At 46.4% G+C, this 17,041-nt stretch overlaps 1 protein-coding gene across 1 annotated transcript in view; it reads left to right on the forward strand.

Annotated features, from left to right (window-relative positions):
• Window positions 1-17,041, forward strand: part of LOC126992946 (DE-cadherin-like) — a 48,494-nt gene that overhangs the window by 17,288 nt on the left and 14,165 nt on the right. Inside the window, exons 11-17 of the mRNA XM_050851776.1 lie at window positions 519-680; window positions 1,093-1,202; window positions 5,022-5,183; window positions 7,218-7,343; window positions 7,915-8,061; window positions 14,775-14,911; window positions 16,687-16,779. Of these exons, the coding sequence (XP_050707733.1) occupies window positions 519-680; window positions 1,093-1,202; window positions 5,022-5,183; window positions 7,218-7,343; window positions 7,915-7,962 (608 nt within the window). The 3' untranslated portion in view covers window positions 7,963-8,061; window positions 14,775-14,911; window positions 16,687-16,779. The remainder of the gene's footprint in view (window positions 1-518; window positions 681-1,092; window positions 1,203-5,021; window positions 5,184-7,217; window positions 7,344-7,914; window positions 8,062-14,774; window positions 14,912-16,686; window positions 16,780-17,041) is intronic.

A 17,041-nucleotide genomic window follows, 5' to 3' on the forward strand; every position in this document is an offset into this window, starting at 1 on the left:
CGGTAGCATAAAAATATTCACCGTCACCAACAACACCATCACCAACACACACACACACACACACACACACACACACACACACACACACACACGCAGGCCGGATTCTTTCCGTTGACTAGGAGTGGTTACTGTCCCCCCTTGAGCAAGGGGGATGGGGTGTGTAATGTGTGAGGTCCTGGCAGTACCCGGAGATCGACGAAATGAGCATTCACTTGCTCGTGTCGGGAGGGTACCTGCTGGGTAACGCGAGTCCAACTCGTGATCAGGCCGTGGTGAATTACACACACACACAAAAAAAAGTACCCCACCCCCAAATACACACAAGGATCACAATCATGGCCACCTCCACAAGCAGCAATAGAACTATATCACCACCTTTGAAACTAAGTTACAGCCCCCGTTTCCTTTATCTATGGAAGCAGCGGGAAATATCTTTATCCTATACATATAAAACTGCGAAGTTGTATGTCTCCTCACACCATATACAATAAACGTCCGTCTGGCTCCGTCCCCTCCAGATCACGAGCGCATGACCACCTACTGGATCACGGTGCAGGACCTCAACGACGTGGCGCCCCAGTTCGACCTCTCGCAGGGGGTGTACGAGGTACAGCTGCCCGAGAACAGGGAAGCCGGCAAGCCCACGGGGATACGCCTGGCCGTAGATGACCAGGACATAGGTGAGGCACCAACTAACGGTTAGGAAGTGTGAAGTTCAGGGGCAGTTGTAAGGGCAGGGTGATACGAAGAGTGAGACATCTACAAACTAAAAAGAAATGGGAGAGTATGGGTGAAATAATGAAAAAGATGGTAGTGCGTGTCTGTTGCCTGGTGTGGGTTATGTGTCTGCTAATGCGTGTTAAGGGCCAGACGGTTCAGAAGATTTGTGTTGGAGTGGAAATAGTTCATGGCATATGTTGGTAAATGGAGGTCCGAGTTTCTCGCAAAAAATGTATGAAAAAAATCAACAATAACTGTCTACTCTATAATTCATACATATGTACTTGCTTGTGCACAATATCAAAGGCTCATTCAGGACATTTAACGATTTCCTTTCGACGTTATTAATATCTTTCTTTTCTTTCCTTCCAGTCAATCACTTCACGTTCGAAATCGTCGAGGGAAATGAAGAGAGAAAATTCCGCATCGACCCGCTGGTGAACAAGCCGCTGGACTACGACTACCCCGTGATGGACCGAAACGTGAGTCCCCTTGTAGGGATAACTAGCTTGAGGGGTGCCGGGCTTATATTAGGCAGTCTCCCAGTACCCTTGGCGGCTAGGGCGTGAGGACTTCCTTGTTTACCGTAGTCCCACCAGTGAAGTAACTTTAGTCTTTGCACTGCTGGCTGAATGGTGCCTGATGGGGAAAATATCAAACCCTGAGCGTGGATTTGATGTTTTTATGACGTCAGTAAAGTATTTATGAGAGTTCGGGATTTTTATATTTTGTAGCTAGGGCGCGAGCAATACCAAACACGGGGTAGTTATTTTCATGATGTTATTATGGTATTCATGGGTGTTTGGGACCTTTTGGAGCTGAGCCACGATTTACGTGCTGGGTTTGTTTGTAAAAAAACAAAGCTACATTTCCACAATTAGTCCCTTCTCCCAATCGTTTTCAATCGGGTGTTAGCATGGCATTTATGAGTATTCCGAGTATATAAGGAGGGAATATAGTTTAAAAAAGACGTGGTAAACTCTGATTTGGATACATACAGATAATTTTCCAGTGACGTTACCACGCACCAAACAAACAAACAAACATAAAATGCGCTTTGACGTCATCTAAGCTCAGTTCCCGTGCAGAGGTTTACATCTTAAAGCTAATTTGGCTGCTAAAGCACTTAACAACGAACAGAAGGATTTTGGAGTGTTGTAAGCAGTCTGCGTATATATTTATGCACGAGAAAGAGAGGAAATAAATGCCACACACTTCTGCTAACAGTGAAGATGGTTGTTGTACGTTTTTTGGGTGTGGACTGAACCGAGGTAAAGGCGCGCCACTGCACCCTCCGTCACTACCTCAGCACCATCCTCGTAGTAGTTGATTGATTGAGTGTGTGTGTGTGTGTGTGTGTGTGTGTGTGTGTGTGTGTGTGTGTGATAGAGTATCATTGTAAAGAAAAAAAATGGGTAAGTGTGGGTGAGTTTCGTCTGGTGAGTCCCCCTCCCACCAGTACACTGCTATTCTACTACGCACACACACACACACACACACACACACACACACACATACACACACACCGAAAGGACCGGGGTTCGATTCCCCGGCCGGGTGAAGATAAGTTAGGTTTATTTTCTTTCACGTGTAGCCCCTGTTCACCTAGCAGTGAGTAGGTACGAGACGTAAGGCGAGGAGTTGTGACCTCGTTGTCGCGGTGTGTTGTGTGATCGGTCACCGAGCTCTGAGTTCCTTCCGTAGGGGAACGGCTGGCTGTCTCGAGAGAGACCCGCAGCAGACCAAGAGGTGAATAACACACACACACACACACACACACACATATTCTCTCTCTCTCTCTCTCTCTCTCTCTCTCTCTCTCTCTCTCTCTCTCTCTCTCTCTCTCTCTCTCTCTCTCTCTCTCTCTCTCTCTCTCTCTCTCTCTCTCGGTATGTTCAGGGGCGTCCGCAGCAGTTTTTTCAAGAGTGGGGTCAGAGCCAATATGTTTTAGATCCTATACATATATACGTCAAATTTCATATTTTCCTTGGTGAACCACAAGGCAGCGGCACACAGTTTCCCAATAACTGCAGCACCAGGTACCCTTCTGAGGTTTTGAAAAATATGAATTCTGTTAAAACTTGCTAACGAAAGTGTGAATGGGAATATATCAGATTTCCTATGGGTGGGGGTGGGGGGGGGCATCTGTCCCTTTTTCCCCGGCCCCCCTCCGGACGCCCATATCTCTCTCTCTCTCTCTCTCTCTCTCTCTCTCTCTCTCTCTCTCTCTCTCTCTCTCTCTCTCTCTCTCTCTCACTAGCGCGCGCGCGCAATTAATCAAATATGTATAAATATCACCACAAGTTGTGTCCAGAAGGGCACATCTGTTGTGTGCCATTGTGTGAAGGCTTTTTATAGATGCCCGGTGATTCTACACGGATCCACACCTAGATTACGGCACTTGACTGTATGTTTTGCTCTCTAATTCTTTGACTTTGCACTATGGGTGTATGGTGGCTGATCTGTGTCAGTCCCATTAGTACTGTCCTTGTGAAACATAGTATACAGCCAAGAGAAACAAAAGGTATCGGAATGAATAAACAATTCATCATGTCGGGTACCAGCCGAGCAGTAAAACAAATGCCACCGAGCGCGAAAATCCGTATAATTATATATTAATATTGTGTGAGATACTCTACTGCTCTTGTAGCCTCAATAATGCAGGAACACCACCAACTGTAGAAGGATGAAAGATAAATCGGGGAGGGAAGGAAGGCAGCCATGACGGCCAAATATTTTTTTCGAACCTCATGCTTTTATTATGTGAAAATAATTTAGTAAACACTAATATACTTGATTAAAAGTACAACGAATTATTTTAATAGTAATGATTCTACTACTGCTTCTGATAATAATGATACTAGAAATGATAATAATGATAATAGCAATGACAATAATAATAATAATAATAATAATAATAATAATGATGATGATGATGATGATGATGATAATTATAATAATAATTATAAATTATCTTTATTATTATTATTATTATTATTATTATTATTATTATTATTATTATTATTATTATTATTATCATTATTATTATTATAATAAGGGTAATAGTACGCTTGGGTGTATCTCTCCCAGGATAGCGGAGATAGGTGAGACAAGGGAAAGGGGGCGGCGGGCTACAGGTATACAGGAGCTGGTCGGGACGTTATAGATAAATGAAAGTACTATACATCTTAGCTTTCGACCCCGAAAGATTGACCTTTCATGAACTCTCTCCCCTTTTGTTCCCCAGCCATTTATCGATCCCTTGGATGGTCCCCATCGACCCCCGGGGTCTATCTTAACCCTTTGGAGGACCTTTTTTACAGTAAAGGAATCAGCTCCAGGGCTTACAAAAAAAGCTTGCTAAGCGCTGCTTCCACAGAGAAAAAAGTGAAAGCAATCAAGCGGAGTATGTGTATATAGGCACACACTTCATACATAAATATTCCTATCAAGCCAAACTCATCGAGCCTACCAACACAGCTGATACCTAAATGAAATAATCAAATCACCAAGCATCTTCCAAGAGCTTTGTGAGTGGAGGAACAAGCGAACAACTCTTAGGTAATTGTTTCAGTGGTCTCGCTTGCTCTGTCGAGCTCAAACTGAACCACTGAACCACTGACCCCAGTGCTTCAGTTAGTCAGTGTGGCGTAGCCTTGTCGACTGTGCGGTGTAAGTACTGAGGTGCTGGTGGTTATTAATGTCTGTGCTGCATAAAGACCGACTCGCACAAACACTTGTCAGGCATGGTTTGCTTCCATCTCCGACATCCTTGCTCACGACACCACACGCTCACCGCGAGATGGCAGCTGGTGCACCGAGCACCCAGCACCACATTATCAGTGTTGACAATCAAATCAAGGTGGCAAACATAATCAAATTACTAAAGGGCACTAGTAATCCCATAAAGAAGCATACATACTGAAGATTTTTTGTGTGTGTGCAGAGTACAGTAGCATTTTTAATTAAAAAAATTCCTGTCAAGATGGTCATCTTGAATGGATGAAAGTTCCTGAACCACACCAGTGAAAACCTGCAGCAGCTTGTGTTCTGTGTGGTCAGCATATTCTGGGTCCCAGACGCACCCGTGGCATTGTACCGTCACATAAAATTGTACGACCGCGTCTCGGGTGAGGTTTGTGTGTGTTGCTGTGTTAAGGGATTAATATATCATTGCTGCCGCTCTGTGATGTTATTCTGGGTCGATACAAGCCTGGATAGATCTCTTCTCACTTAGTATTTTATTATAATGTGTACATTGCATACAGAAGGTAGTAACGTGCAAGTGACTGTTCCCTCAGTTTACGCTGCGGGTGCGGGTGGATGACGGCGTCAACGCCCCGGCCCTGACGGACGTGGTAGTGGCGGTGATGAACGTGAACGACCTTCGGCCCGTGTTCCAGCGAGGCAACTACTCCTTCGTGGTCACAGAGAACACCGACTGCTCGCACCCACTTGGCCAGGTGTGTGTTCAAGTTACCTCTGATAGCCAGATGCGTGTCCCGCCCCTTTGATAGTCAGGTATGTGTCCAGGTTCCCAATGATTGCCAGGTGTATGTCCAGGTTCCCTTTGATAGCCAGGCATGTGTTCGGGTTCCCTTTGATAGCCAGGCATGTGTTCGGGTTCCCTTTGATAGCCAGGCATGTGTTCGGTATCCCTTTGGTTGCCAGGTATGTGTCTCCGTTCCATTAGATGACCTGGTGTATTTTTAGGCTTCTTTTGCTAGCCAGGTGTGTGCCAGGTTTCTCTTAATGAGCAGAGGAAGTTTTATTATTATTGCGTGGACTTGTTCTTTCTTCCGCGGGATTTTATATATCATTTTTTGAAGCCTTATTGTTTTAGTCGGCGCGAGGTGGATGGTGGAGAGACTCTTTAAAAGTTTCTTCTTACCCCAAGTGCTAATTAAACTTACGCCCTTCAGCCCACTGTCTCTCTTAATTCTTTCCTCCGGCGAACTTTTCTCCTTTTCTTTTCCACACACGTCTCCAGCATTTTCTCTCTCTCTCTCTCTCTCTCTCTCTCTCTCTCTCTCTCTCTCTCTCTCTCTCTCTCTCTCTCTCTCTCTCTCTCTCTCTCTCTCTCTCTCTCTCTCTCTCTCTCTCTCTCTCTCTCTCTCTCTCTCTAAAATAATAATAATAATAATAATAAGCGGCTTATTGCATGAAGTACCAGGCAGCCCTAGAGCTGAAAATGTACATCAATGGAAGATGAAATGAAATGAATGAGACAAATGAACAAAGTAGTATGTGTGTGTGTTTATTATATTTTTCCTTCGCGTTATGTGCTTCCTCTTTACTCCATATTCTTCCTGCAGCAAAACTGTCATCTAATTCTTGGTCGACTTTTCTCGTAATCCCTCACTGCTTATCTCGCTCGACGTCGACCCCTCACCTTCTTACCTTCCCTCTCCTCTGCCATTCATACCGCCTTTTCACTTCCTTCCCTCCTTTCCGCCGCTTCCTCACCTCTATTGACCCTCATTCCATTCCCTTCACGTCTTTACTCCTCTTTGCCCACTTTCATTTATGCTCTCCCACCCTCCTTCTTGCCCTTTCCCTCTCAGTTTTCTATCCGTCTCTTGCTCTCGTTTCCCTTCCCTTCCTTGACCTGCCTCTTCCTCACATACTCTCCCTATCTACAATCCATCGCTTTCCTCCATCCTCCCTTCTTTTCTTCCCCATTTCCCTTTTATCCTGGTTTCTCTAGTCCTCTCCCGCTCTTTCTCCCTCCTTCCTTCCTCCTCCCCCTCTTCTCCCCTTGTTTTGCTCCAGGGTTACAAAGCCATAATTTGGAGAGTTACCTTAAATCCATCTTTTCTGTGGCTTAGTCTTACCCGAGGGCTCAGCGTCACTCGTATTTTTCTTTAGTTTCCTTGTCGTTCGGGGAGGCGCGTCGCAATAAGACCACCAGAAACACGGGTCAGAGGCTTAGAGGAGTACCAATAAACAGGGTAGGATTAGCCTGTGCGCCGGAATGGGTTCAAGTCTGGGTGCGGAAACATTACGAAACAGAAGAATAAATACGACAGGATAACTTTTAATTTGTTTTATAACTACTTTTTTTCCTGGCAAATCCTTCCATGAGAGGATTGTCAAACTTTTTTATTTTACCTGATAAATTTCCTGTAGTTTTCCTTGATTTTTTAATCCTCGTCAGGGTAAGGATGCTAGGTATTATTTGTCGTGTGTGTGTGTGTGTGTGTGTGTGTGTGTGTGTGTGTGTGTGTGTGTGCGCGCGCGTCTAGAGCTGCCATATTAATCAATTTAGTTCCTCACCTGTTTAGTTCTCCAACTCCTTTGTTCTGTCCTCTTCTCCCCTCTTCTCATTTTTTTTCCTCATCATCGCACCATCACCACCACCTGACCACAAACCCACCACCACCACCCTCACCACCACCACCACCACCTGACCACTAACTCACCACCACTACCACCACCTCCACCACCACCACCTAACTACAAAATCCACCACCACCACCATGACCTTTGTACCCCAGCAGGTGTCGGCGCTGGATCCCGACCTGCCGCCCTCCGTCCACCAGAACATCCTCTACTACTTGTCCCCCGACGAACAGCGGAACTTCACTATTGACAGTCGCTCCGGCCAACTCTCCATACGAGGCGTGAGTGTTCCGGGAGACGGAGAGGAGAGAGGGAGGAAAAGGAAAAGGAGAGGGATAGGGAGGGTGAGAGAGGAAAGAGGGAGACAGGGAGAGGGAAAGGGGAAACGGGGAGAGGGAAAGGGGGGAGAGGATGACGGGGAGAAGGAGAGGGGGAGTGGAAGAGAGGGAAAGTGGAAGAGAGGGAAAGTGGAAGAGAAGGAAAGTGGAAGAGAAGGAATGGAAGAAAAGGGAATGGAAGAAAAGGAGGAAGAAAAGGGAGAAGAAGAGAGAGAGAGAGAGAGAGAGAGAGAGAGAGAGAGAGAGAGAGAGAGAGAGAGAGAGAGAGAGAGAGAGAGAGAGAGAGAGAGAGAGAGAGAGAGAGAGAGAGAGAGAGAGAGAGAGAGAGAGAGATTTACATTGATTTACATGGACGTTCAGACTACACAGACCTTAGTGTCCAGAACAGGTGGTCTGTCTTTGAACATAATCAAAACTTGTAAGTGTCGCAGTGACCGGAAACCAACACATTGCAGACGTGTCGGTTATTATTCTCCTCTGTACTCAATACCAGTTTGACCGCTATTCCCACCAGTGCCTAGACAGGGAGGCAATCCGAGGCACTATGACCCTGTATCCGTGAGCCAACGACGAGGGCGGAAAGGGCCACGACGCCGACCCCGCCACCGTGCACGTCACCATCCTGGACCTCAACGACAACTACCCGCACATCATCAAGCCGGTGAGAGAGAGAGAGAGAGAGAGAGAGAGAGAGAGAGAGAGAGAGAGAGAGAGAGAGAGAGAGAATGCTGTCCTCCGGAGCTTCCCTTGATCCGCTTGAGAGAGCTTCGTTAAAGTCCAGGTTGACAGGTGGACATCATGACGGAATGTCGGTTATCTTCGGCCACTTGGCGATGGGTGAAAATTGTCAGCTTGTAGCGGCGGGCGGACCTGAACGCGAGTGTCAGGATCATCAGGCCCGCACGCTGACCGCTCAGCCGCCGCCTTTAGACTTGAGGTAGACTGATGTGAAGGTCGTTATTTCTATTGTTTCATTTTCTGATCCGATTTTATTGTCAACTTGGAAAATATGAAGAAGAAAAAAACATGTCGTTATTCAACACAACGCGCAGCCAGGAAACGTAACCTTTGCTGTCTCGTATCAATCTTCAGACCTCAATACCTGCAATGGCATGACCAAATGTAATGGACCATTCTCATCCAACAGCTCTGAAGATTGCAGTCAATATTGCAGCAAATTTTGCCTCCAGTACACTTGCAAAAGGGAGCCATCGGCACACAACTTTAAAAAAAATAAAATAAACTATTAGAAAGCACGGTGAACTGGAGCAAGAGCGCAGTTACAAAAATTGTTTTATTTTACACCAGGCCATTGAACGAAAGTATCTTTAGCTACGCACTGCATTTATCCTGCAAGAGATCCCAGCTAATAGTAAAAATAATGTTTTTAAACAAGTTTTGCTTTCTTTAGAATAGAAGTGAATATTTTTCTATTGACAATTGATTGGAAATTCGAGGCTTGAAGGTGCATCGACATTCAAGCTGCTGCTGAATACCGATGTTGGCCGTGGAGTTTGTCTCCCTGACAGCGGCTGCAAATCGTAGCCATCACAGACGGAAAATATAATAAGCCCAACACCAAAGTAAGGGCATGATGGGATGTGCGTTAACATTTGTTTCTCCTCGAAAGCTGTTCGGAATATTTATCTTATTACAAACATACAAGAAACAAATGAAATATAAACACCGACAGCAGAGAATGTAAGTGGTGTTGTGCATGCGCGCCTCCATGGTGTAGTGGTTAGCATGCCTAACTATGAATCTGCGGGCCTGGGTTCGAATCACGGCCTGGGAAGTCGGCTCGCAGCCCACCCAGCTGTTCATTCTTCCTTTCGGGTAAGTCTTTTCGGGTCCTTTCGGGTGTCTGCGGAAACCTGAGTAAATGAAATGTGGTAAACCGAATATTGCACTTGCCCTTTGACCAGGGGTAGTGAGGTATCACCCACCACAGCGCCTCCTCGGTAAAGTTGTTACTGTCCCTACCTACGAATCTGCAGGACTGTGGTCGAATCCCTGACCTGGGCACGCCAATCCAGCTGTTCATCCTTCCTTTCGGGATGGTCGATAAATGTATAACTGGGGAAACCCGGGGAAGGTAAAATGTGGTAACCTTGGTGTTGTACGGGCCCTGTTTCAGGTTAGTGGGTTTTCTACTACCACGGTGACGGGACGGGACGGGACGGAGATGAGCACCGCCGCCACGCGCAACTATAGTCAATGATCCCTACTTTACCTTCCAGGCTCAAAAAACAATATGACGAAGAGGCGCACCAAGGCCACGCGCAGCTATTGTGTATGCCCCCAGCCTTACTTTTTACTGTCTCGGGGATCGCTAAAACCTCCGTCGTTACGTAAACAAGCAAAAGGTCTTCTCCCCTACACACACACACACACACACACGGCCCGGTAGCTCAGGGGTAGAGCGTCTGGCTCACAACCAGAAGGACCGGGATTCGATTCCCCGGCCGGGTGAAGATAAGTTGGGTTTATCTTCTTTCACGTGTAGCCCCTGTTCACCTAGCAGTGAGTAGGTACGCGACGTCAGGCAAGTTGTGACCTCGTCGTCGCGGTGTGTTGTGTGTGAGTGGTCTCAGTCCTACCCAAAGATCGGTACTACGAGCTCTGTGCTCTTCCGTAGGGGAATGGCTGGCTGTCTCGAGAGAGACCCGCAGCAGACCAAGAGGTGAATTACACACACACACACACAATTCTGTGTGTGTGTGTGTCGGGCGTAGTTCTTTTCAGCTTCAGGCTCTCTCTGCCTCAACACACGGCACAGCATCACACCCGCTGGTTAACTAGAAAGCGTTGGGGGCCACGGCTCCGGTCGGTGCGTGCCGAGAGTAATGAAAAGAGGGAAATGAATAAAGGAATGAAATCTAGAAAGAGGGGGAACAAAGTTTTACAAAGAAAAACAGGGAAGGAAAGTTTGAGGAAAAAGATAAAAAGTAAGAGAAAAAGGAAGAAAGAAGGACAACGAAACTAAAAGAATGACGGAAAAAGAGAAAAATAAGTGCAAGAAAGTCGAAAGAAAGTTGAGAACGAGAGAATAAAGTTAAGGCTTAAAATCGTTACATTGAGTTACGCTCCGTCCTTCACTATCGCACCTTGACTGGTGAGAGACACAGCAGCAGCACAACACCACCACCACCACCAATAACAACAACAACAACAACAACAATAAAGTTACGAAAATGTTATCTTTATGGTCTATCTAGATGAGGAGTGCAGCTTCCTCAGCCTCCCTGAGCTGCTGCTCTCTATTCCCGTCCTTCCTGCTTAAGCTGCTTCCTTTATGGGTGGTCCGGGGATTAATCCTCTCAGGGGTCCTGTGTCCCTAATTACGTCTAGCAGTCACTCCAGCCCCTTATTTGGGTTGGTTGGGGAGGGGCCTGCAACCCCTTCCCGTAAAGCCTCGATCCTAATCCGGTTCTGCTGGGGGCCCGACAGTGCGGCAGGCTTCCTTTATGCATCCGCAACGGACGATCCTGCCGTCAATGACGAGTGTAGGGCAAAACCTACGGAATACCCCGGATCTCGTAGGGGGAAGGCCTCAACCCCTCTTTTTGTGTTTGGGATGGTCGGTGTGGCGCAGAAGCAGCGCCCGCCTGCAAAATCAGCCTCCGGATTAACCTTCGTAGGGCTCTGCATGTGGGTTCCTGGAACGTCCTGAGCCCCTCTGAGTATCAACGACTGCCTTAGCTAGAGAATGAGCCCAGAAGGCTGCAGGTGGATATAATTGTACTCTCTTAGACGAGGCGGCTTGGCAATGGCGAGATCAGTAGTGTGTGTCGGGGGAGGATACACCTACTACTAGGCCGGCATGATCAATGGGCCCTGTAATTAAGGGGTAGCTTAGGCATCTCTAGCCAATTGCAGCCATTTGTGGTTAAGGTTACTTCGTTTGATGAGCGTATAATGCGAGCGAAGCTGGAGCACACCCTGGGGTTCATGTCTCGTGTTACACTGTCCATATCTACAGAGATGTATGAAACTGAAGGGAAGGAGGTATTCTACGTCAAACTCGACTCCGTATCAGACCAATGTCCCTCTCGGGACACACTCATTGTCTTGGTCGGATTCAATGCTACTAATGCACTCACAGAGGCTGTGAGTTGTGTTGGTCCCACGGTCTTGGTACCAGAAACACCAAAAACACACTCCTTTTAATTTGGCAAGATCCAAGATGTTAAAAAATGCAGGTTCTAGGTACTGGAGACTAGAGCTGCATCGCTGGACTTGGTATGTCAATGCTGGAGGGATAGTTAAGAGATTAACCACATCCTTGTATACACTAGTTGGAAAATACTTTAGAACTGCTGTTTTTTTCGGAGAGCAGAATTCTTTGCAATTGACGATAGGCTGTTGTTGCAACACTTAGGCTGTATGTCGAGTACAAAAGAATCTCGAGGTGTAATCATGCTCTGTTCCGTCTCGAGAGACTGAAAGATATGGCATGTGCTCAGGAGTGTCCAGTGACACTTTCAAATCGGCTCAATGTGCTCAGCACCCTTGAAGACCCTTTAACGATGAGGGATACCTTCAAAGGTGAAACTCTTCAAGCTGCAAAGGAGTGCAATGGAGACCGCCCAAGATCAAGTTGTTTCGCCTCGGGGGAGACGCTGGAGAATACCGAGAAGTGTCGAGCTGCTGAGCTTGCTGGGAATTGGGACCAATATAGGGCTTTGGCGCGTAAGACTAGAGCTCTCCTGAGGAGAGACAAGAAGAGGTATGGCCTAAGTCTCGCTTAGGACATCTAGGGTCATTTCAACGCAAATGACTTCCGACCTGCCTACCGAGCTCTGAGGAAGGTCCGCTTCGAACCTCTCTCTCAAGTGAGCGCTAATTGAACAGCAAATGGTTGCCTTGTGTCAGGCACAGATGGGCAGAGGGTTCGTAGGGCCGAGTATTTTGAGCAGCTGTACTTGTCGCACCCTCCGAATGGGCAGTTCCGAGCTGCTGGGTCGCAAATGGAGGACGCTGATCCATGCATTGTTGAAAGTAACCCCCCTCCCCCCTATTTCTTGACAAGGTCAGAGGGGTTTGGCAAGATTGAAGGGTGGAAAGGCAGCTGGTGTTTGTAACATCAGTGCGGAGTTGCTCATGGGGAAGTGTGTTCAAGATACAGTAGAAAATCTAGTACCATTCCTCCTGACTAAGAAGATTTGTCGTCCCTATCTGGAAAGGGAAAGGGAACCGTAAGGACTGTAACAACTACCGTGGTGTTACACTGCTCAGTGTACCAGGCAAAGTGCTTGTTCACATATTGGGTATACGGATTTGCAACCAGCTGCTGAAGCTGCAGAGACCTGAGCAGTCCGGGTTCACGCCTGGGAATTCGACAACTGACCGTATCCATGTGTTTCGCGTACTACTGGTGAAGCGCCGACGTGAGTTTTCAGAGGGGATGTTGGAGGCTATGTCGATCTCAAGAAGGCATTTAATTCACTGAATTGCGAGGCATTCTGGGATCTCTTGCAACTCCGTGGAATCCCTGCAAAAACCGTTGGTCGATTGCCTGATCTGGACTCTGGTACAATTTTTTTCCCGTTTCAGCCTATAGCGCCGGTAGACTTTCTTGGGGGCGTAGTCACATTTCCTACACAAGTACAAAAAATGGAGTATTGTCACATTTCTTATACATAGTCCGTCATATTTCCTACACAAAAACATGAGTACGGCACAATTCCTGCACAAAAACTGAGTGCCCAGCGTATTTCCTGCACAAATCAGTGCATCCGGCGTAGCTCCTACAGTTATGCTGTCATATCTCCTACAGTTCTGCGAGTACGTAGAATGTCCAAAAGTGAAACAAAACTAAACTGTAAAAAAAGTTGAAATTTGATTTTTGGAACACATTACTTTAAAAAGGAATCTTTAAATGAATATCTCAAGCCTGTCATGAAGGGTAGTCTACAAATAGGGCATCTTGCAGGGCTGTTATTATCTGCTGTTGTCACAAGAATATCTATGCAATCTGCACAGGTGCCATCGTGTCGGCAGGGCAGAAGAACCATTGCTCATAGGAAAATGCTGCACCGAAGTTCCAGAGCACGCTGGCTGTCATGGTGTAGGAAATATGACCTGTAGGAAATGTGACTGGAGCCTTGTAGGAATTGTGACTGAATAGATTTTTGTGTGTAGATGTATTGTATCCCTGTAGGAAATATGACACTGCTCGGAGGACTTCTAAATTTGTAGATGTGACGTGTAGGAAATGTGTCGTAGGAGATGTGACGCACCCTCCTTTTTTGGTGGGGCCTGATGGTCGGCCCCAATCCGTTATGACGCAGACAAGTGTTTATAGTGGCGCCATCTTTCTGGGCTCATGCTGCCCCCCCGAAGCTCATCTTTGATCCTCTCTTTTGAGAGAGAATCTAGAGTCTGGGTTGGCTGGTGATTTTCAGGACAGCATGTGGGTAGTGACTAACTGAAGCAGTGTACATATCATAACCTTATCAGATGTATAACTCTCCGTTACTGTCACGTTCACTGAGGTGTGTCGGCGACACAGGGGCTGGTCTGTCTCAGTGCCTCGTCGGCCGCTGGACGCATCGCCGACTCGCCGGCCGTCACGGCGCCCACACGCCACGCTGTATAACCAGTCTCACGCTCTTGACCCAGATATGAGAGACGAAAAAATCCTCTTAACTATATAGTGTGCCTGTTTGATTCACAGTAAACGGGTCAGCATTTGGTTGATCTGACGTGCATATTGTATGTTGATAATAAGAATCACTTATTCATTAGGAGTAAGTTTGCGAACATATATGGTAATTGTTGCTCATTGAATCCCCTTTCCTCTTGAGAGAGAGAGAGAGAGAGAGAGAGAGAGAGAGAGAGAGAGAGAGAGAGAGAGAGAGAGAGAGAGAGAGAGAGAGAGAGAGAGAGAGAGACACACACACACACACACACACACACACACACACAGATGCACACACACACACACACACACACACACACACACACACACACACACACACACACACACACACACACACACACACACACACACACACACACACACACACACACACACACACACACACACACACACACACACACACACACACACACAGACACACACACACACACACACACACACACACACACACACACACACACACACACACACACACACACACACACACACACACACACACTCTGTGGTTTGTCTGCTTGCATGTCTGTATAGGTCCACCCCCAGGGGACACGATGGCACGGCCTCTACCTCCGACGCTGAAAAAAACGCTGATCTCTGCTGCGATTATCTGCTGTCATACTTTTTTCTGTCAGTCATACTTTTCGTGTGTAAGTATTTTCCAAATAAATAATGAATATCATTATTTGTTGCCTCTTTTCATACATTTATAGCTAATACTCCTCCAAGAACCTTTGATCACGGCGTTTCCGGTCAAGGCTTTGTCTTCTCAGCGCTTCAGAGCTGGGGTGTTGTGCCAAACTTGGGTCCACGTTCTCGACAAGCTTCTCATAGCCTGGCATCAGAAAAGGTAAAGTCCGCATTCTGACCTTTTTTTCTGTATGTGCTATATATTACATATAGTTATTTAATTCTCGTGTTCGTGTCTTCCTCTCCAGCGGACTGTGATGTAATTTACTGTCGACACTTGTTCCAATGAGAGAACTTGTGGCAAGGTCCATTTTAGCTGTTACCATCTCATGTTAGCATTCAGCTTAATGAAAGGGCAGAGTGCCTGCTGTCCAGAATGACGCAGTCCACCCTGGTTCTGAGGAAACTTATTTCCTTTAACAGTTCAACTGCTAGTAATTAAAGGAAAATATTACGACCTCCAATGTTCCCCTGCATATTCCTGGAGTTCCAAGGGCAGCCACTCCTACATTGCTGTCAGAGTGCCAACACTAGCAGTGTCCACATCCCAAAAATAGCAGCTTCACTTGAGGGAGTCTCTGTGCAGCCCATGACGTGGCAGCAATGGGCCTTTGGTATTATTGTCGTGTTATTGGGACCCTGCCGTCTCCTGTACACTGTACGCCTGGCCGGGGGTCACACGCTTCATGGTGTGATGGATTTTCTTCTTTTGCTATCCTTTAGTGTTAAAAGTACTACACACAGTTTGGCCCCGGGATGATATGTGGAGACTCTTGATCATATGATCTTATTTAAAATTTCTCAATCATTTCTGCTGATTCCATCGTATAAAATAGTTGTTGGTGATATGTTAATAAGTGATAATTATATTGATATGGCAGTTTATTTTTCTTTACATTCTCATATCTATATACTGTTTGGGGAGTGACCGGCAGGCATCCTCTTCCTCCCTTTGTTGAACATTTTTTTTTTTTTTTTTTTTTTTTACGTTGTTGGTAGGCATCTCCCCGGTGGGGCCTGATGGTCGGCCCAAGGCTTCATCCAGGTGGGGCCTGATGGTCGGCCCAGCACGTTCTGGCGCAGGCGAGTCTTTATAGTGGCGCCATCTTGCGTTGGCTCATGCTGCCCCCCGGAACTTGTACAATTAACCTATACAGTACAACTCCTTTACTGTGTTATTAGTTGAGACTTTCAGGTGCACGTGAAAAGTGAGAAGCCTGATATCTGAATGTCTGAAAACTGCCCTAAGAACTCTGTAACAACTGTGGATGTGCTAACGAATGTTGAGTCCTGCCAGGCAAAAGGTCTAGTTCGCCTTGGACGCTGGAAACATGAGAAGGTCGTTGGTTAGGTCGTCCACAATGCATGAACTACGCCACTTGGTTTGTCATGATTGTATTGCCCGCGTGAAGAACTTGCAATCATGAGGCTCAAGTCTCGTTCCCAAGGCCTTGCAAACCCAAGTAGCACACCACTAGCATCGCCACTACCTCCGCCATCACCACCGCCGCCCACACCACATCGCCATCCCCACCACCACCGCCGCCCACCTCTCCAGTTTCCATTCCCAACCACAAATAATTAATTGTTTTTTGGTCGTGTATTTTTTATAAGGTTTTTGTTTGTTTGTTTTCATACTTTTATGATATTTTTACTTTCATGTCATTTTTTGCTTGTTTAATGTTTTCTTTTCCATGTCACGTTTCCAATTCTTTTTTGTTCATTTTCTTATGTATGAATATTTTACTAGAAGTTTGTTTAGTTAATATTCTCTCTCTCTCTCTCTCTCTCTCTCTCTCTCTCTCTCTCTCTCTCTCTCTCTCTCTCTCTCTCTCTCTCTCTCTCTCTCTCTCTCTCTCTCTCCTTCCTCAATTATTATACATTGTCACTTTTTCAGTTGTTAATTTTTTGTTTGTTTGTCGCCATGCGCTACAGAGACACACACACACACACCCTAGCAGCTGGCCGGTGGAGGTGTGGGCGGCCGAAGACGCTGCAGGGAACACGCGAAAGCTCCAGAACTGATGCGTGAGTATTATGAGTGTGTGTTGGCTTGGTTGTTCATCATACGGGTAGTGTGTGTGTGTGTGTGTGTGTTTCATTATTTATCTTTATTAGAAATAGTATTTGTATACATCCATGCGTCAGTGGATGTGTAACAAAGGTTATAAAATAGAGAAAACATGATATTCAGATGTTTTAAAAGGGAGGCAGTAAGAAACAGTTTACTGCAAGAAGTGACGATATTCAAGGCTAAAAAAAGAAGGGGGGGGGGGGGGGATGGACAGTA

This window comes from Eriocheir sinensis, unplaced genomic scaffold (assembly GCF_024679095.1).
Source record: "Eriocheir sinensis breed Jianghai 21 unplaced genomic scaffold, ASM2467909v1 Scaffold529, whole genome shotgun sequence".
In the NCBI taxonomy this organism is placed as follows: Eukaryota; Metazoa; Arthropoda; class Malacostraca; order Decapoda; family Varunidae; genus Eriocheir; species Eriocheir sinensis.